The sequence below is a fragment of the Haliotis cracherodii genome, unplaced genomic scaffold (assembly GCF_022045235.1).
Source record: "Haliotis cracherodii isolate W230 unplaced genomic scaffold, xgHalCrac1.p SCAF_6, whole genome shotgun sequence".
Taxonomy (NCBI): Eukaryota; Metazoa; Mollusca; class Gastropoda; order Lepetellida; family Haliotidae; genus Haliotis; species Haliotis cracherodii.
In genome coordinates this window covers 18,666,545-18,687,762 of record NW_027266319.1, presented here as the reverse complement: position 1 = coordinate 18,687,762, position 21,218 = coordinate 18,666,545, and the positions used below count along the sequence as shown (strand labels likewise).

The following is a 21,218-nucleotide window of genomic DNA, read 5'->3' as shown; positions in this document are numbered from 1 at the left end:
AGTGTGTGGTTGGGTTGGTGGGTCAGTGAGTGAGTGGGTGGTTGTGTGAGTGGATGGTAGGGTGAGTGAGTGAGTGGTGGACAAAGTCAGTGTTGGGGATGCGGGGAATGGTTTCCTGAACTCAGATTACACAGTTCCTCTTAACACGAACACCGTAACCTCGCCATTCCGGAAAGCTTTCCCTCCAGACAATATTATACTGACATGAATACATTAAGAGATAAACATTCTGTATTTTTAATGTAGAGCAGGGTTACCTATACATTTATTCGCGACAAATTGCATGTGGAACGAACGCGCAGCGTGAGGTTTCAAATGCTAGATTTTGCGAGGTTAAATCTTCTGATACCCAAGCTCTAAGAAATCACACAGTTCTTTTATCTCTATTCTACCATGACTAAGTAAGACGCGAGCTGTTTCGTGTACAAATACATTTAGAGAAGCGGCATGGGTTGAGTCCAGTGTTTTGAGTGGATTGTTGATCTAAATTATGGAATCACAGACAACAGCCTTCAAACAACATAGACGTTGTATATGCTCAAGCAGCTTGTTTACACCGTTAAACTTTAACTCGAAGATATGACAGGCTTTGAAAGTTTATAAGCACGGCAAGCAAACATGAGGTGCATGAGGTATAGAAAACTAAGCAAGCTTTGTCAAGCTTTGGCACATGCATCAACCACGTCACCATTATTATCATGTCGCTCATTGTGACGCAAATAGATATGTCGTCACAGTAGTATGTAGAAAAGTGCCAAATTCCAAGCTCCGTGTTTTCCCCAAAACTTAAAATACATTCTCTTTGTAGATTCCTATCGTGTTTTCTGCACGAACTGTATTGCCACAGATCGATCCTTTGAATATTGTGGTAACCGAAATTTCGTAACCTGTAATTGTAGATATATTTTTCAAAATATTTCCAACGACAATGACTGACATAAGTACTATTCCATGAATATTAGCTTCCGTGGCGATGCGGTCGTCCAAACAGCTGTTTCAATCAGAGGGGGTTATTGAAATTTAATATCCTCTGATTCACCCATCAGAATCGAGTAATTTCATGTTTCATGTTCATGACTCGTTATTCCGGAAATGTGTTTAAGCGGACGATTAATTGGGGTGTTACCCTGCTATTTGGGTGCACATTTTTCAACCTTCGAACCGTAAATCTACGAATCAGCGGTAATCACCATTCATGATTTACAGTTTTGATTACAACTTCTAACATGGGATGAGATTGCACACCTAAATATTAAATACGACACACCTTGGGATGCGTATTCTTGTAAAAGGTAAATTATTAACTGTGTTTGTGAAACGGTATTATTTTGGTATGGTCAGGGTGCATTATGACTTAACGAAAACACTGATTGAGTGACCTGGATTAAACGCCACTTTAAAAAGTATTACATTTATGCCACGGCTCGTCAGGTTGATGTGCAAGCAAACCCGCACTGATGCATCTTTTAGCCGTCAGCCACCCTAGTGCTGAAGTCCCGAGAATCACGATCAGGGCTAATTTGGGATTCATACCTACGCTCATGGGATTCTGGCAGCCAACACAGAAAACCTAGTCACTTTCATGTCTGCTGAAATATGATGCCTTTTGTGTATTTGGTTCTGCTGCAGCCTGTAAGCTTGGAAAGTATTGTACTTAATACTTGTACTTAATACTATACATCCATTGTTTGTTGTTTAACGCCACATTCAGCAATATTCCAGCTGTGTAACGGCGGTCTTCAAATAATCGAGTCTGGACCAGACAATCCAGTGTTTGACATCACGGCCAGCGATCCAGGGTACTCGAATACGATGACATGCATCAAGTCAGCGGGTCAGACCACCCGATGCCGTTAGTCACCTCTTTCTCCTCCCTCGTTGTTAAGCTCAGAGCGTTTCGGCCACCCCTCGAAATTAGTGCACTCATTTCGTGTTGTACATACACAGTTAAATGTGAGTTAGCAGACAAAAACGAAAATGGTATTTCGATGACTTTAACATAGATGTTGCTTCAACTTCCTATTAGCTGCCTGCTTCAAGAAACTTCAGAGAGTATTGTGGTCGCATGGCGTATTTCACCTGTTAGATGGGAACACTTACACGTAACCATTAACAGACTCAGTCCCGAGGGTGCAGCTGAAATAGCTGCAAATAACAATAATATGTCACTCATCGCGAGACTGTGTTATTTGGGTCTTTGACCTTCAACACAAGGCTAGCTGAGGTCAACGGAGCCGACCATACTTCACGCGAATAGACAGCAACGTTCATTATGTTTAACTTGTAATCGTTCAGGACGACACTTAACAGTTTGAGAGAAACGTGACATGAATGATTGAGAGCGGGGATTCGAACTCACTTTGGAAAGTCCTTAAAGAATCGGCACCAATGTTCGTCAATAAAAGTATGGCGCCGGGCCGATGATTTGTGGCTTATACAGCATATGAAACGTGTAGCCGTTCAATCTGACTGAAACCTCGCTTTTGTTTGATTATGCTATCGCAGTGGAACTCTATGAGCTTCATAGATCCCCGGTTCTAATACCATCATAAACACCTACTTACACACACGATAAATCGGACGTTAATGCGCCATAACTCAGAAAAGCTCACTTCGGTATTGGCGATTGGTTCCGGGCTTGTAAGCAAAGGGAGATAAGTACTCTTTGATGGCGAGTACATTTCTGTAATCACACCAGACGTTTACAGTGGATGGATTGGGGACGTGTTGCAGCCTGATAAACGACCGAACACGGTAGTGTGCTTATCTGAGTCAATGTTGCCACCGTGTCACTCCTTTTACACAAACTGAGAAGTGAGTCGGTGTTCTTTGTAATGGCCGTGCACGTTTACCAATAACCCGTGCAACTGGTAACATGGGTATGTTTGTTAACAAGGGCGGATCCAGCATTTTTAAATGGGAAGGGTAAAAAATATCAAAATCCTCTCTCAAATTATTTTACTGCCAACAACATACTACGAGGGCTGGTCAAAAAGTTCAAAGCCTAACAACCAAAACTAACAATTGTGAAAGTGTTTTTAATTTTATTTTTCAACATAATCTCCCTGCTTTTCAATACACTTCTCATATCGATGGTGAAGCTTTTCAATTCCATTCAGGAAAAAGTTTTCTGAAGCCACCCTGAAAAACCTATTCACGGCAACTTTGAAGTCATCGTTGTCGTCATAGCGCTTTCCACGAAGGTGTTGTTTCAGTTTAGGAAACAGGTGGAAATCATTTGGTGCCAGGTCTGGCGAGTATGAAGGGTGGGGAAGCTATTCGAACCCACATTGTCGCACAACACCCTTTGCAAGTCGAGAGGCATTGTCATGAAAGAGTAGAACTGCAGCAGTCAGCATTCCTCGCCGCTTTTCTTTGATAGAATCAGAATAGTAGGCACCGGTAATCGTCTTTTGACTTTCTAAGTTATCAACAAGGATCACATCCTTTGCATCCCATATATACAGTGGCCATAAATTTATTCACAGATCTTGAGGACTTGTATTTCTTTGTTGCAAGAGAGGTAGAATGGTGCCATTCCATGAATTGACGTTTTAACTCGGGATCATAGTGGTAGATCCATGTTTCATCACCCGTTACTAATCCCCTTGAAACCTCTCTGTGTCCGCCTAATCGTCATCCTCATCATGATATTACACCATATTCATGATCGCGGGTGATTGCTTTCGAATCCACATCCATCACTTCATGAACAAGAAATATGTTTTATTAAAACAACCAGCGGCGTGTTAAATGGTGGTAAGTTGAAGATGACATTAAAACAGAAACGACTCGTAAAGAAATTGTGTAATATGAAGGTAGCTTTAGACAATGAACATTTGTGAAATTAACGAATACAAATATCTACCTGACTGAGGTAATGTATTATGTCAGAAATAGCCTGCTAAAATATATAGCATGGTGCCTTATTTAAACCACCAGTTATAATATTTTTGTTTCTTTCACAAGTGGAAGTGATAATGGCGGTTCAGCGACGAGACGTATAAGACTGACAGAGAACACCTTTTTCAACGCCGACCTCAGCAATATTCCAACTATATGACGGTTGTCAGTAAATAATCAAGTCTGGACCAGACAATACAGTGATGGACATCATGAGCATCGATTAACGTATATTGAATACGGTGATATACTTAATCAAGTCAGCGAGCCTGACCACCCGATCTCGTTAGTCGCCTCTTACGACACGCATGAACAAAAAATCTAAATGGATCTTCATGGTTGGAAAATCTGTGAAGCAAAAGCAAATTGAATACTGTTTCTTCGTCAAGACATTAAAATATTATTTCGCAGACGTTAGTTTTCTGTAACAGATGAAAGAGAGAATGAAAACAGAACATGTTTATTAAAGCACGCGCTAAACGTGTTACCGAACGTCACCTGGACAACTTTATATGGATGAAGGATCTTATCCCAACGTGCGTTCGATTGTTAAAATTTGTGTCAACCGAGGTTACGTTCCTGGCAACATTTTCTGGTTGACGAGATTAAACTGGAGTAAACCAGTGTTAGGACAGTTCCCGAAATAACACACATAAAATGCATCCTTCGATATAACACAAAATGGCTACACGCCTGTGAGATTTTTGTTTGTTTATTGTTTAACGCCGCACTCAGCAATGTTCCAGCTATATGACATCAGTTGTGATGTGTCAAGCATTTGTTTGTTTGTTATTTAACGCCGCACTCAGCAACATTCCAGCAACATAACGGCGCTCTGTAAATAATCGAATCTGGACCAGACAATCCAGTGATTGGGATCATGCGCATCGATCTACACATGCTAACAAGAATTTCATTGCTTGACAAAACTGCCATTGTACTTTCTCTATTTAAAGCATGTAAAACGACAAGAAAATTCAAAATAACGAGTAGAACATTCAACAGAGATGTAAAATCATCATCAAAGTTGCATTATTGATTCCAAAGTATATAAATACAAAATCCAAATTTAAATTTCCATGACGCATATCAGAATACATAATTTTATTATATAGTATCAATACCTGGTTAATTGTATTCATTAAATGTTTGTATTTATGGTTTAATCAATAAATGAAACTAATTAACTTTAACGATGACGTCACTTAGAGGCTGCTCACCTGACTACCGTTCCCTGGGGGTTTAGTGGGTATTCGCAACTTTGGTCATCCGAAGCATGACGTAAATCAGTTAACATGTGCTGATATTGGTCAACCAAGGTTAACTTGGATCATATCTTGATCAACACGGGTTCAGTTTGGTCGTCCAGGGTTTTAAAATCGAACGCCAGCTCAGAGAGAGGTTACGGGTGACGACTCCACAATATAGCTTTCATGATGCACAGTTGGATAGATTCAATTAAGAGGCTGCGCGGTCCGCGGATATTTTATGTGCGCTTCAAAATGTAAAGCATCCGCGAACGTTACACGTTGGAGAGCGCACAAGACTTTGTTTTATTTGAAGATAAGAAATAAATTGTCTGTACAATTGACGGCGAGTTTCGCCGATTTGCAGTGATGTTAAAAAAACATAAGTATAGTTAAAACATCAAAAGGTTTTTCAAGAAAATAGTGTCATCATACTTGTTAAGTATAAGACAAAACAAAAAGAATAACTAGTTCTTCGCTCAATTTAATGACAATACTTGGCAGTAAAATAAAAAGCACGTTGCTTTTCTATTGGGTTATATCTCCGGAACAGTTTACATAACAGCATTACCTAGAGTCACTAGAAATCTGACGTGTCTGGATCGGGTCAATTTGACTCGCCATGAAACAAACTCCGACCCCAGGCCACCAGTCTCTAGCAGGAAATGAATGCATAGAAGATAGGTTTCATATAGCCTATCTGTGCCATAGTGAGTGAGTGAGTGAGTGTGGTATTACGCCGCTTTTAGCAATATTCCAGTAATATCATGACGGGAGAGGCCAAAAATGGGCTTCACATATTGTACCCATGAGGGGAATCGAACGCGGGTCTTCGGCGTGACGAGCAAACGCATTAACCACTAGGCTACCCGACCGACCCCTATCTGTGTCATAAAGCTAATACGTTAAACAGTTTTTGAATGAACAACAGATAAATTGTTTTTTTTTAAAAAAAACGTGAGGTCGTACCTGAAGAGATGTCCCGAAAGAAAGTGTTGTGAAAAGACGTTAACCTGTCAGTGTGTTACAAAAATCCAGACACCCATCCGTTTGAGCGTAAGGGGTGATCGATCTACTCTTGAACGTGACGTAACGTTAAACCATATTTCGATTCACTTCATATTCATGTGTCTGTAAACCTGTGTGGTACATGTATACACAATGCCATACAGAAAGTGGCCAAATGTGGCAAATGCTATATTTGGGATTACAATTTCATAGTAAAGCACAAATTATAGTACTTTTGGGGGTTAGCCCATCCGGGATTCGAACCCATACTCTCAAAGTGAGGCACCTAATCGCCAGCACACAAAGTCAGCATCTAACCACTCGGTCCGACATCTGGCCGTCCAGATCAAGCACGCGGTGTACCCACTCTGAGGAGTGTAAATTGGCGCGGCTCCCATGGCTGAAAGCTAAGACTACCCACTGCCTTTTGGAAAGTAGCCAAATGTAGACAATGTTACAGTTTGGATCACCCAAATTCCGGTACTTGTGGGGTTGAGTCCCATTTGGCTACTTCATACTTCATCAGGCCACTACATACTTCAGCTGGCTACTACATACTTCAGCTGGCTACTGCTACATACTTCAGCTTGCTACTACATACTTCAACTGGCTACTACATACTTCAGCTGGCTACTGCTACATACTTCAGCTGCCTACTACTACACACTTCAGCTGGCCACTACAAACTTCAGCTGGCTACTACTACATACTTCAGCTGGCTACTACATACTTCAGCTGGCTACTACATAATTCAGCTGGCTACTACTTTATACTTAAGCTGGCTACTACTACATACTTCAACTGGCTACAACTACATACATACATGTAATTCAGCTGGCCACTACTACATACTTCAGCTGGCTACTGCATACCTCAGCTGGCTACTACATACTTCAGCTGGCCACTACATACTTCAGCTGGCTACTACATACTTCAACTGGCTTGTACTACATACTTCAGCTGGCTATTACATACTTCAGCTGGCTACTACATACTTCAGCTGGCTACTGCATACTTCAGCTGGCTACTACTACATACTTCAGCTGGCTGTTACATACTTCAGCTGGCCACTACTACATACTTCAGCAGGGTACTAGTACATACTTCAGCTGACCACTTCTACATACTTCAGCTGGCTACTACATACTTCAGCTGGCTACTACATATGGCTACTACATACTTCAGCTGGCCACTTCTTCATACTTTAGCTGGCTACTACTACATACTTCAACTGGCCACTACATACTTCAGCTGGCTACTACATACTTCAGCTGGCTACAGCTACATACATACATGTGCTTTAGCTGGCTACTACTACATACTTCAGCTGGCTACTACTACATTTTTTAGCTGGCTGTAAACCTGTCTGGTACATACTTCATCTATATAATACGTAGATGTGTCTTGTACATATTTTGTCTATATGTAAACCTATATATAGCTAGTAAATACTTCCTCTGTCTGAAAACTAGCCTAGCACATAGTTCATCTGTATGAAAACCAGCCCAGTACATACTTCATCTATATGAAAACCAGTCCAGCACATACTTCATCTATTTGAAAACCTGCATAGCATATACTTCATGTGTGTGTAGAAATAACACTTCAGCTATCTGTGAACCTACCCATACGTCAACCATGTTTTTTCTCCACTGTATGTTTCAGAAATACACCTGACATCGTACATCTCAGGTGCATAATAACCTTCTGCGTAAATACTTCAGAACTGTGTGAAACTACTTTGGGCTATTTTACTCATAAAAGTCAACTATATATGTTTGAGATACATAAAAAAACGGCTTTGTGTAAATACATCAGATCCGTGGGGTAAACAACTTTAGTTCAAACGTGTTTTTCCCCTGTTTCAGGCGTGTGTGTGTCCAAGTCCCTGCGTATCCCTCGGTCCGTCAACGAGACGACGTTCAGGAACATCGTGGAGGAGTTGTTCAAGGATGACAACAACGCTCGGGCGGTCGTCATGTTCGTCAACGAAGACAACTGTCGGGACATCCTCAAGGCGTTAGTGAAGCTGAACAGGACGTCCCACCTCAACCTGCTGGCTAGCGATAGTTGGGGTGCCAAGATCCACCCGGTGTTCTCGCAAGAGGTGGCAGCGGAGGGCACGGTCACAATCCTCCCCAAGCGCCAGATAATTCCTGGTACAGTTTACCGTATTACTCACAATAACGCTGAAAGGGTCGTTGTCGCCCTGAAGCCTATGTCTTGTTTGTTTGTTTGTTTAACGCCGCACTCAGCAATATTCCAGCTATATGACGGCGGTCTGTAAAATAATCAAGTCTGGACCAGACAATCCAGTGATTAATGTCATGAGCATCGATCCTAGCAATTGGGATTGATGACATGTATCAACCAAGTCAGCGAGCCTGACCACCCGATCCCGTTAGTCGCCTTTTACGACAAGCACAGTCGCCTTTCACGGCAAGCATGGGTTGCTGAAGACCTATTCTACCCCGGATCTTCACGGGTCCGAAGCCTATGTCTGGTGTCCTCCGCCGTGATATTGCTGGAATATTGCTAAAAGCGGCGTAAAATCATACTCGCTCACTATATTTTGTCGTGCATAGACAGTGCTAAACGGAAGATGTATGTGCATTTTGTTTGTTGTTTTACGGCGCAGTCAATACTCGTCAGATCGCTAAACCAGTTGTTGATACCTTGAACAATGTCCGACGCCTTCGGGGTAGGACAACACGTATGCATATATATGCATGCTGAGCACATGGACGCAATCTGAAAAAAATGTAAAATGGAACCAAATTAAACCAGATAGTAACGCCATAGCAGTGTGTTTGTCCGCATAAACATGTGTCGTTAATGACGAATCGGAGTATGTCTATAGATATGTTGTTATATTGACGTTATATATCGTCCGGAAAATAGGGCGTCCTGGGAAGTAGGGTGTTCTGGTAAGTATTGCCACCTTGAAAATAGGGCGTCCTGGAAAGATGGGTGTCCTGTAAAATAGGGTGTTCTGGTAAGTATTGCGTCCTTGAAAAAAGGGCGTCTGGGGGAATAGTAGAGCTTCCTGGAAAGAAAGGTGTCCCGGAAAGTAGGTTGTCCGGGTTAATAGGGTGTTCGTGAAAGTAAGATGTCTGGAAAATGCGGTGTCCGGACTGATAAGGTTTAATTGAATCTTGATGTTTGCAGAGTTCGATGAATACTTCCTGAACTTAAAGCCAGAGAACAACACTCGGAACCTGTGGTTTGAAGACTACTGGGAGGAGGTGTTTGACTGCAGCTTAAAACCCTCGGCGCTCAACAGATGTGACGGTATGTATCCACCCGACGATATATCAACATATATCCATCAGTCCATGAAATGACCGACCGTGGTCCAGTAGTAGAGTGTCCGCCCGGAGTGCCGAAGTACCGGGGTTCGATCCTCGGCCGCGTCATACGAAACGACGTGAAACGATGGTACTTGTTACCCTGTCTGGCGCTCGGCAGCAAGGGACTAAAACAAGGACTGTTCGGCTCGGAGTCACTATACCGTGTCTGTGTGGGGTATTCATGTTAAACTGCGGCATGGTATCTCAGTGAGCTAGCACAATAAATCGGCATCAGTCCGGACTAGGACAAACAGCCATACACACACACGTGAATGCCCGTGGCTATATAAATGGACCCGACGTTAAACCTAAATTCACCTAATCTCACCTCCTCGACCGATGTTTGTCACAGGTACCGAGAGTCTGAAAGACGGCCGCCTGGTCTACATCCAAGAGGGATTGGTTCAGTTTGTGATCGACTCCGTCTACGCCCTGGCCCACGCCGTGCAGGATATGCTACGGAGCAGGTGCTACCACCGAAACCTCAAGTTGTGTAAACACATCAACAAGCTGGCAGGACAGGAACTCCTCTGGTTCATCAGGAATGTGTCTTTTACTGGTGAGAAATAGTATCATTACACTTGTTATCTTATTGGCATGTCGCCGTCTTGTAAACAATCCTCACAAGTTAGTCTGCACACACCGGCGCAGTGGTGACTTAGCATAACACCACTGCCACAGGCTAATTTCCAAATACAATGACCGGACTTTTCTTTTGTTTGTAAACAAACGCGCTTTTACAGAAATCAGAATAGAACGGAGTAATGCAAGAATTAGAGGCGTTTTACATATTGTTTTGCATAATTATATAAATATGGGCTCTTTAAAAGCCCATTGAGCTCTTAGAATTCCGAACATGTTTACCATATTGTATGAGATATATGTAGTGGGGGCACGGGTGGCCAGTCGTCTGAGACGCCACGATTCGCTGTGCAGAGTTGCGTCCCTTGGGCACGCCAGAAACCTATGATTGTGGGTTCGAATACCGGTTCGCCCCGATTATGTTTCTAGGTTTGTCAGCACCATACCCGTGCTCGTGGGTTTCACCGAAGTGGTAAACGTCTGAGACCTGCATCACTTCGGGCTTTCCTCCCACATTAAGCTGACACGCCGCGATATAACTGTAATACTCTTAAAAGCGGCGTTAAACCCAATTCACTCACTCACTCACTCAGATGTATGTAGTGACCTCATTGACAGTGAAATAAAAGCGACAAGCCCTTTCCTTACTCACTGGAAGTCTCTGTTGAAAGCTATTGCAAGAGTATGAATCTGCATGAACTTATGAATCACTATCAATCCAGGAGATAAACCTACAGAGTTTTGAAGTTTGAGGTGTCTAATTATAGATAAGATAACTCTAATTTAGAACCGAGCGCTTTAGATTGCGGATTTAGTTAATGCAAGTTAATCTAATTATTTTGATAATGGGTGAGTGTTAACGTAAGAAAATCTGTTACCATTGTCAGTGTTATTCTTTTCGACGGTTCAAGGCAATTATACAGCACATAGCATTGCTTATCTACCGATGATTCTCGACAGGACATTACAAGCTTAATTTAAAACTACAAACATATTGACACAGTATAACATCATAATATTACGACAAAACTCGCCTAATTTGCTCATTAAATAAGTCAGACAGTTTCATAAAAGTGATACTGAGTTTAATCCACGTACTTTTCAAAAATGTATATATGTTATTGTTTGATTGAAAACGTGTATGTTATTTTTTGCTTTTAATGAACTGAATCTATTTGAGATCAAACACTTAATATATTTTGCCATTGTAAGTGAAACAATCTCAGTTATTTAAGGATGAATAACCTGTTTGAGTAACAACAGATTTAAGAATTTTGACTTTCGAATGATTCCCGTGGTGTGTACATACTGGATATAAAACAGACGTATGTCCCAGAAATTGTGTCAGCCAATATCATAAAATGATTTAACACATCTTAAAAGGATTTCATTTCGTATTAAAACAATCTAACTTACAGTTTACGAGTGCTTCATTGATACGAGTTGTCTCCCTTATACTGCCGTCTTCAGGGTAACATGTGTATGGCGATCTTGTGCACAATACAAATATGTTTTTCGTTCAATATTGATAACATATTTTTCTTAGTAATTCTAGTCATAATAATACTCAAGATGTAGTGAGAATTGTTTATTTGTTTATTATGTATTTCATTACAATAACGCGACACAATACCTAATCATCGACATCCTGTGCTTCATCGAACACCATATACTGCTGAAACCCATCACATCCAAAATGTAATTACACATCGGAAGGACACACATCCTCCTCTCGTTCATCTGTGAAACTCGGTAAACCACGTATGTAGAATAAAATAGTAAAAAAGTAGTAATATTAAACAGGGAACTTGGGCCAAAGGACTTAGTGACAACGACATTCATACGAGTTATCTCCCTTATACCAAACTCTGACGAAACGTCATTGTTTGGTTTGTTAGTTTGCTTGGTTTTGTCAGCAGTCTTCCAGATACATCACGGCGACATTTGAATTATCGGGTCGAGTCAACCAGTGCGTGCGTGCGTGCGTGCGTGCGTGCGTGCGTGTTTGTGTGTTGTATGTGGTCGTAGTGTGTCTATGTTCACACTGGTTTGATCCATATACGGACCAAAAGCAAACCACCCACGGACCACGGGCCACGGACCACGGACCACATACCAGATATATACATCCCACATGTAGACAGCATGTGCTACTTATATATAGTACATGTATGCACATGTTCATTGCACACATCAGTTGTTGCTCGGACTTGCAACAAACTTGCACGAATGGTACATTGACTTGCTACGTTCAGACACTGCATCCCTCATTGCTCACACATCACATGATCCATATGCATCTTACATGCGTGAACACAGGAAGCAGCCAGACTTTCTGCACCATATAAATACCGAATATCACCTGATTCATGCCCCCTGTAATGGATTTGCATCCGACAAATGACTCCTCCATTCCGGACAAGACACCTCCATCCTATTGATGACACCCGCACCCCTCACATGTCACCTGCATCCCACACGTGACACCTCCATCCCACACATAACACCCGCATCCCACACATGATACCTCCATCCCACACATGATACCTGCATCTCACATATAACAGCCACATCCCACAGGTGACACGTGCATCCCACACGACACCTGCATCCCACACATGACACCCGCATCCCACACGCGACACACGCATCCCATACATGACACCTGCATCCCACACGTGACGCCTGCATCCCACACGACACCTGCATCCCACACATGACACCCGCATCCCACACGCGACACACGCATCCCATACATGACACCTGCATCCCACACGTGACAACCGAATCCCACACGTGACACCTGCATCCCACACGTGACAACCGCATCCCACACATGACACCCGCATCCCACACGCGACACACGCATCCCATACATGACACCTGCATCCCACACGTGACGCCTGCATCCCACACGACACCTGCATCCCACACATGACACCCGCATCCCACACGCGACACACGCATCCCATACATGACACCTGCATCCCACACGTGACACCTGCATCCCACACGTGACAACCGCATCCCACAAATGATACCTGCATCCCACACATGATACCTGCATCCTACACGTGACAACCGCATCCCACACATGACTCATGCATCCCACACGTGACAACCGAATCCCACACGTGACACCTGCATCCCACACGTGACAACCGCATCCCACACATGATACCTGCATCCCACACGTGACAACCGCATCCCACACATGATACCTGCATCCCACACGTGACACCTGCATCCCACACATAACACCTCCATCCCAGACATGACACCTCTATTCCAGAAATAGTAGCTGCACTCGAGACCTTACACCTGCATCCTAAACATGACGCCTTCATCGAACGAATGACACCTACACCGAGAAATAACACCTGTCAAAGAGACATTAAACCTGTAACCCGACATGTTATGTGCATCGACCAGTCCTTGTTTTAGCACCTTAATGCTGAGCGCCAGGCAGCGTAACAACAAGTACCAGTTTTAACGTATTTAAGCGGACGCTCTACCACTAGACCACGGAGGCGGTCATAACATAATAGATGTGTAGCTTTACGGCATGCCAGAACATATCTGATGACGGACGTGTTTGTTCCCATTTACATAATTAAAAAGTATAGGCGTAAACAACAAGAAAACGCATGAGGCAGCAAGGCATATTGTAGAAACAATACATTCACATGTACAACTTAGATCCGATACAAATACATTAACAATACTCTCTTCGGATTAAATGTACTCTTTGCCAATCTACTGAGGTTCACTAGTTTTTACGATGTCAACACCAATACACGTTGGCTGGTTTATAAGAAATGTCCTCAGTAACAATATATATATATATTGCAATGATTGATTTTCGTATTTGTTCATTGAGGAAACACATTTAGAACAATAGTTCATTACTGTCATGAGGCTATCCATTCGACTGCTAATCTGTTGACGTCTCAAGACATGGCATGGTAAGGATCCATTAGTGTCATGATTGGTATCGAGTCTGCAGGAGTCGTGTCTGTTTGATCACGCTAATTGCATGTATTGTTCAGATAGTATAATGGAAGCTCACAAGAAGAACTACAGCAAAAATAAATATGTCCTTGCTATTGTTTACCACTACGATACAAATAGGTGACTATAATACATGTTTCACAGGCCCCGTGAAGATCATTGTTGAGAATAGACTTTCACCAACCCGTGCTTGTCGCTAAAACAAGGACTGGTCGGCTCGGAGACAGTATACTGTGTCTGAGTGGGGTATTCATGTTAAACTGCGGCATGGTATCTCAGTGAGCTAGCACTATAAATCGGCATCAGTCCGGACAAGTACACTGTACAAGCAGCCACACAAACACACACACGTACATGCATGTCGTGCATAAGTGCAATAATCTTGGACGCAACGTTAAACCCCACCTCACCTCACCTCACCTCACCTCACCTCACCTCACCTCACCTCACATGTGTGAATGTCATGTCAACACAAGGATTGAGTTGCCTCCCCATGATCACTGAATGCAAGGTCTGGTCAATAAGTTCTGAGCCTGACTAACTATCAACTATGTCCATAACAAAGTGAACCAGTCAATGTTGTATATAAGGTGACAGCCAGTTAAACGTGATAGGGGTCCAAATGAGCATAGAAATGGAAAAGAACAAGTACCGAGCAGTCATCAAATTTTTTACTTCAGAGAAAATTTCTCACCACGAAATTCATGACCGCATGTCAAAAGTGTAATGGGATAAGTGCCCACTGTTTAACGTGCGGTAGCTTTGTTTAATGCTGGGACAGGGGCGGTCGGGTAGCCTAGTGGTTAAAGCGTTAGCTCGTCATGCCGAAGACCCGGGTTCGATTCCCGACATGGGTACAATGTGTGAAGCCCATTTCTGGTGTCCCCCGCCGTGATATTGCTGGGATATTGCTAAAAGCGGCGTAAAACCATACTCACTCACTCACTAATGCTTGGACAACAATCCTAGATGATGACCCTAGGTCTGGACGTCCCTCAACTTCCATCAATGAAGGTTCAATCTAGGAGAAAACTTCTACTGTCAGATAGACGTAACCTGAATAAGACACAGGTCTAAGCCATGGGTCTATTGAAACTACTATTCATGAACATTCACAGATAAATAAGATATCTTCTCGTTGGGTGGCAAAGCCTCTAAATTCTGATCTAAAGGAAAAAAAGAACTGACATTGCCAGATAAAATGAAGAGTTAATTGAGGAGGATTTCGTCAAATTCCATAACAGATAAGTAACGGGTGATGAAACCACTATGACCCCGAGTAAAAACGTCAATCCATGGAATGACACGATTCCACTTCTCCGGCACCAAAGAAACTCAAGTCTTGAAGATCAATGTAGATCTTGTTGTTATCACTTTTAGCAACTGCACTAAGAAAGTATACACCTGTCATGTTCAATGGTAGCTAAAACTGATAAAAACAAGATTTGTTTTTTCGATAGTGCATGATGTATTTGATACGGTTGTGTTTCGTCGAGTGTTTTCAGCCTAGTAACGTTCTGATACTGTTTGTAATTGTTTGGTCAAATTCAATTTCCAAATGTGTACTGACTATTGCCCGGCAGTTTACCATTTGGCGTAAACCAACCTCCGCTCCCTCACTCACGCATCCTGTTGTGTTTGTCTGTTTGAAGGTATCGGCGGGAGTCGTGTAACGTTCGACAGCTTTGGGGACGGCGTTGGACGATACGACATCTACCAGTATCAGAAGATGTCAAACAACGACTATGACTACGTTCAAATAGGAGAGTGGGATACAAGGTGAGGGGAATACTGATACTGTATCGGTACACACGTGCATTGTGTCTCACCATTCTTGCCCTTCATGGTTTTGTAATACCTTTACGGGGTCGTCCTCGTTTATCCAGTGTATTATATCTCAATTCTATTACGATAAATACCCTGGACCCACACGCCACCCAGACTATGTTTGGAAGTGACGACACTTTCTCCATTTCTCATATCACGCTTCTTTCTTGAATTCAATAAACATTCACAAGGACTCTACATTCAAACTTGCGGTCTCGTACGAGTGAGCCCTCCATATATAATTGTTAAATCAGACGTTTGTTAAGATGGGGTGGGATGTCCGTGTTTCGTAGTCGAGGAACGTAGTGGTGCTGCCGTCGCTTGTTTGCATCGTGAAAGCGCAATTTGATTGGACGGTTATCAGTTGTGTCTTTAGAACTGAACTCAAATCGAAGCTGGCGTGACTCATGGATCAGGGGTATTTATCATAATAGAATGGAGAATGGCATCTTTCGTCGTGCCAACATCCGTTAATGCTTGTAACGAATATCGGATTAAGACTCTTGGCTTGTCAGCAACATGTTCATGATCGTTGGTGCGAGTGTTACCGGTAGGGTATGACATGCTTATCCTATCGGGAACACATGGCGCCATCACTGATTTTAAGTGATCCATTGTGTGTGGGACATACTGACTCCGAGCCGACCAGTTCTTGTTTTATCCCCTTAATGCTGAGAAATAGGCATTGTAACAACATGTACCATCTGTTAACGTCTTTTGGCATGACGAGGCCACCGACTTTCAGCTCTCCGGGCAGACGTGCCATCCTCTGGAAAACGATCAAAATCCAATTATAATTAGCGTGCAAAACCTGTTAAAATAACAGAAACTAATTATTAATGGTTACGTTGTGTTTACCAAACAAATATCATCATGTTTAATATTAATCAATCTATGTTTCAGTCTGAAGATTAACAAGAGCGCACTACTTTGGAGATTCAAATCTCGTGAAATCCCGGTGTCCATCTGTAGCGAGCCATGCGAACAAGGGGAGGCAACAAAGACTAGCGGACCGTGCTGCTGGGTCTGCATCGCCTGCAACGAGAACGAATACCTGAAAGACGAGAGCACATGCGAGTCATGCCCCGAAGGCTCACGACCGAACCCAAATAAAACTGAATGCGCACGCTTACCGGAACTGCACCTTGACCCCGCTAGTCTGTGGTTCATACTTCCTGTTGTGTTTTCCTGTTTGGGGATTCTCTGCACGTTTGGTGTGATGATAATATTCGTCATTTTCAACACAACGCCTATCATCATGGCGTCGGGCAGGGAGCTATGCTATCTCCTTCTGCTGGGGATAATTATGTCCTATGGAACATCCCTCGTCATGCTAGCAAAGCCCACTCTTGTCCTCTGCGCGTTACGGAGACTTGGGCTAGGAGTCTCCCTGAGTTTCATATACGCTGCACTTGTAACAAAGACCAACCGAATATATCGTATCTTCAGCACAGGCATCAAGGCCATGGTGAAACGACCCAGTTATACGAGTCCCAAGTCACAGATACTGATATGCATCTGTCTGGTGTCAGTTCAAGTGATCGGAGGACTGACATGGTTGGGCTTTGAGAAGCCATCAGTATCCAAAATAACTTACCAGAAAGACTTCCTCATTCTGAAGTGTAGTGCTAGTCAGATAGCAACTATCATCTCTTTGTTTTACAACATTTTTCTTATTGTGCTTTGTACTGTGTATGCTTTTAAAACAAGAAAGATTCCACAGAACTTCAACGAAGCCAAGTACATAGCCTTCACCATGTACAGTACTTGCATTGTGTGGCTGGCCTTTATTCCTATATACTTTGGAGCCAATCACGATTTTAAAGTAAGTTTGTTGGTTTTTTGTTGTTTAACGCCGTACTCAGCAGTATTCCAGCCAAATGACGGCGGTCTATAAATAATCGAGTCTGGGCCAGATCCAGTGATTGGCATCATGAGCATCGATCCACGTAATTAAGATACGATGACATGCATTTACGTTATTCTGACAATGTAGAGTTATCAAATTATGGCTTTCAAACATTTCAGTGTGACGTTTTCTAACTTGAACTTACCTGTCAGCTTTGCAAATAGCATGAATGCGCATGCGTTATATCGGATGTAATTACACTTGAATTACACTGTAGACATCTTCCCGAGGCAAGAGAGTTAACTGACTTCCGGTCGTTTCTCAACACCCTTAAAAGTAAAGGGTAGGCAGGTTGAATTTGAACATTTTTTTTTTATATTTCCAATTCACTGCTACAAAAATTCCAATTGTACCGAAAGGCCCATCAAAGGTTTCAAATGCCATGATCACGTATAACAACCAGACGTATTGGCGTCCTTGTCGTCCTGACGCGTTACATCAAAATGTACTGAAAATAACCCGAAGTGCGCAAAACAGCAAGCGAATCTATCATACACAAATATGTTTTTTAAGACATTTGTAGGATCGGTGTTGAAAGACAACATTTTAAAAAATCTGACCAGATAATAAATAGTAAATATGGTTTAATTTGAAGCAACATAAAGTCAAATGCACCCTAATCGTTCAGTCCTGTAACTTTTCGAATATTTGGATCTACATTTGATGAAAACCTATTTGTTTTGTTTTTTTCTAGATCGAGGTGACATCGCTGTGTATGGGTGTCAGCATCAGTGCAACTGTAGCCCTATTCTGCCTGTTCGCTCCCAAGGTGTACGTCGTCTTGTGCCAGCCTCACAAAAACGTTCGCCAAGCCACATCTACTTCCATTCAAAGTGCTGCAAATAATAAAACCAACAGGGCGTTCTATGGTGGCCCCACACCAGTCACTGCCAGCACTGCCCAGAACGGCAGTATCCATAAGGACATTCAGCATGTGGAGAACAATGTGTTTTCAGACAGCCTAGAGGAGACATCGTCTTGTGACGAGGGTGTGGCCATGCAGGCGCCATCTAGCGGTGCTTCGTGAACCGAGATGGTCATCAGAGTGTGTTGAAGGAATGCATTGTGTGTGAAGGAGACGTGTGCGTCGGAAAAGTGCTGATTAGATATATTTTATTGTCTTTGAATTTGAATTTTTTATATCTACACATGCTCATTATAACAGTGCCATAATTGTTTCAAAGATCTCGTGTACCATGTATTATTCCACAAAGAGGACGAAACCATATTTCGTGTTGGCGTGATGATGTTTATAATGTCATGTACCATGCCACGCCATATCTAATTAAGTACGAACTGGTTCTTACCCTTCACGAACTGTGTACAGACTGTACCTTGATCAACAACGACGAGGAGAGGATGCAGAGGGGGATGCAAAGGATATATTGTTACTGTTGTGTATCCCATTTTATTTCAAATGATTGTAAATCCTGTTCATGAAGATGATATCTAAAATATGACCCCTTCCTTTTCAAATAGGGATTACTGCTGTACATACTTGATTCAGCTGAGTTTCCTAATTTGAAAAGGCGTTTTGGTATCATATCTATGAATGTGATTGACTTGTCATTTGGATAGTACATTCATATCATGCAGCATTGTACATATCCATTTTTTAAAACCCCTTTTCAACAGGTTCCCTGTAAAGAAAGCTTAATTTGAATGAAATATATTCTTCCGTGTATCAAGTTAGAGATATTTCACGTTATACGTGGTGTTGCATTTTATTACATGTTTGTGCTGTTTTGTTTTGTATTGATTTCACAAAATTTATGTTTTCGTGTTATTCGTTGCTAAGCAGCACTTCTACAATTTCTGCTTCGCGCAACGAACAGGGCGGTGAAGGGGAGGGCGCCCGAATGATCGCAATAAACAGTTCAAAGGCCATGGTGATCTTGTGTTTTATGTTCGTTTGAGTAATTGGGAAAACATTGAGTTTATGTTCAACAGGCATGTGGTACACAATGAGTGAGTGAGTGAGTATGGTTTTACGCCGTTTTTAGCAATATTCCAGCAATATCACGGCGGGGGACACCTCAAATGGGCAGTACACAATGAAAGGTGAGTGTACAGCCCCCTAGTACACAGTCACACAATGAGTGGTGAGTGTACAGGCCTGTAGTACACAGTCACACTATGAGTGGTGAGTGTACAGGCCTACTGGTATTCTTATGTTTTTTTAGGATAAGGAAGATATTTATGAGAAGATATCAGAACATTTGAAATAATTCTTTCCCATACCGGAATTCCACCGGTCCTGTTCTCTGACAATTCACCGGCACTGTGCACCTGTGCGGTGCCAAACCTAAGCGCACTTGTGGCTTTAATTGTTAGAATAAGGGTGGATCACAGGTCACAGGGAGGTCACATTGATCAACAGACTGAAATACAGTTTGGTAGGTATCTTTGCAGTAGCAGTGGTTATGGTGGCAAAGTTGTGATAAGTCACTTGCTTGGAATTGTGCTATTTTCGTTTACACTGATTTCACTTCTAACACAAACAAAATATTTCACCTGAACATTTTTTTAATTTATGGTGTGCACATGTTATGGTCACGTGAAAAATTACTACAATTTTCACTGAGGCAGTTTATTTCATGCATACATATTCAGTTATTTTACAAAATGAATAAAAAACTGTCCATTGATGTTATTATGATAAGGAATTAAAAACATTTGTTGTTTAATTTCATCATTAAATTACTGAAAATAATAGGAAAAAAGTGAAATGAAAGTCCTACATTTCTGTATGTTTGGGTTTCTAATCGTAGCATAATTAGCCTATTGTAATGTTGTCAAGCCCTTTCGAACGTCTTCATAACTTTTAGTCAAACTGTTAAATAAATGGAAAAAAAATTCAGTCAATTTGTAAAATGACTGAAATGTTTGGGCATTTTATAAATTGGCTGAGTGAAAAACACATGTTACACATTAACAGTAACATATACACGCCTACAAACGAAAAGGATTGTGATAACAACGACTTGGTGCTGCCTGTCCCGCAACGAAGAACCTCAAAGCAAATACGTAGATGAACAAGAATGATTCTGTTCAAAGCGACTGCGAATTAATGACAACAAATGCAAATATCGTAATTACAACTGATCAAAGTTATGTGTATAATATTAGGCAGCTATCTTGTTCGAGGAGTGCATCTGTAAATATCCACATAAGGCAAAGTTCACACAGTGCCGATTATGGGTCCCGTTTGAGATCAGACAGCGCTACGACACAAAAAGTGAAAAAGTCGGATTACTATGTTCAATGATCTGGAATGTCCCATCATTGTCTGAGCGCAGTCGTATACGTTCGTAACAGAGTCCTACGGATCTGGAAAGGTCTGGAGAGGTCGACCAAGCACTCCCGACAGCGTGGTGCGTC

At 42.2% G+C, this 21,218-nt stretch overlaps 1 protein-coding gene across 1 annotated transcript in view; it reads left to right on the top strand.

Moving 5' to 3' along the window:
* The window catches only part of LOC139445137 (metabotropic glutamate receptor 8-like), a 113,709-nt gene extending 94,024 nt beyond the window's left edge, over nt 1-19,685 (top strand). The window contains exons 3-8 of the mRNA XM_071226238.1: nt 8,027-8,317; nt 9,327-9,449; nt 9,861-10,067; nt 15,754-15,880; nt 16,832-17,753; nt 18,532-19,685. Coding sequence (XP_071082339.1) covers nt 8,027-8,317; nt 9,327-9,449; nt 9,861-10,067; nt 15,754-15,880; nt 16,832-17,753; nt 18,532-18,864 — 2,003 coding nt within the window. The 3' untranslated portion in view covers nt 18,865-19,685. The remainder of the gene's footprint in view (nt 1-8,026; nt 8,318-9,326; nt 9,450-9,860; nt 10,068-15,753; nt 15,881-16,831; nt 17,754-18,531) is intronic.
* The last annotated feature ends 1,533 nt before the right edge of the window (nt 19,686-21,218 follow it).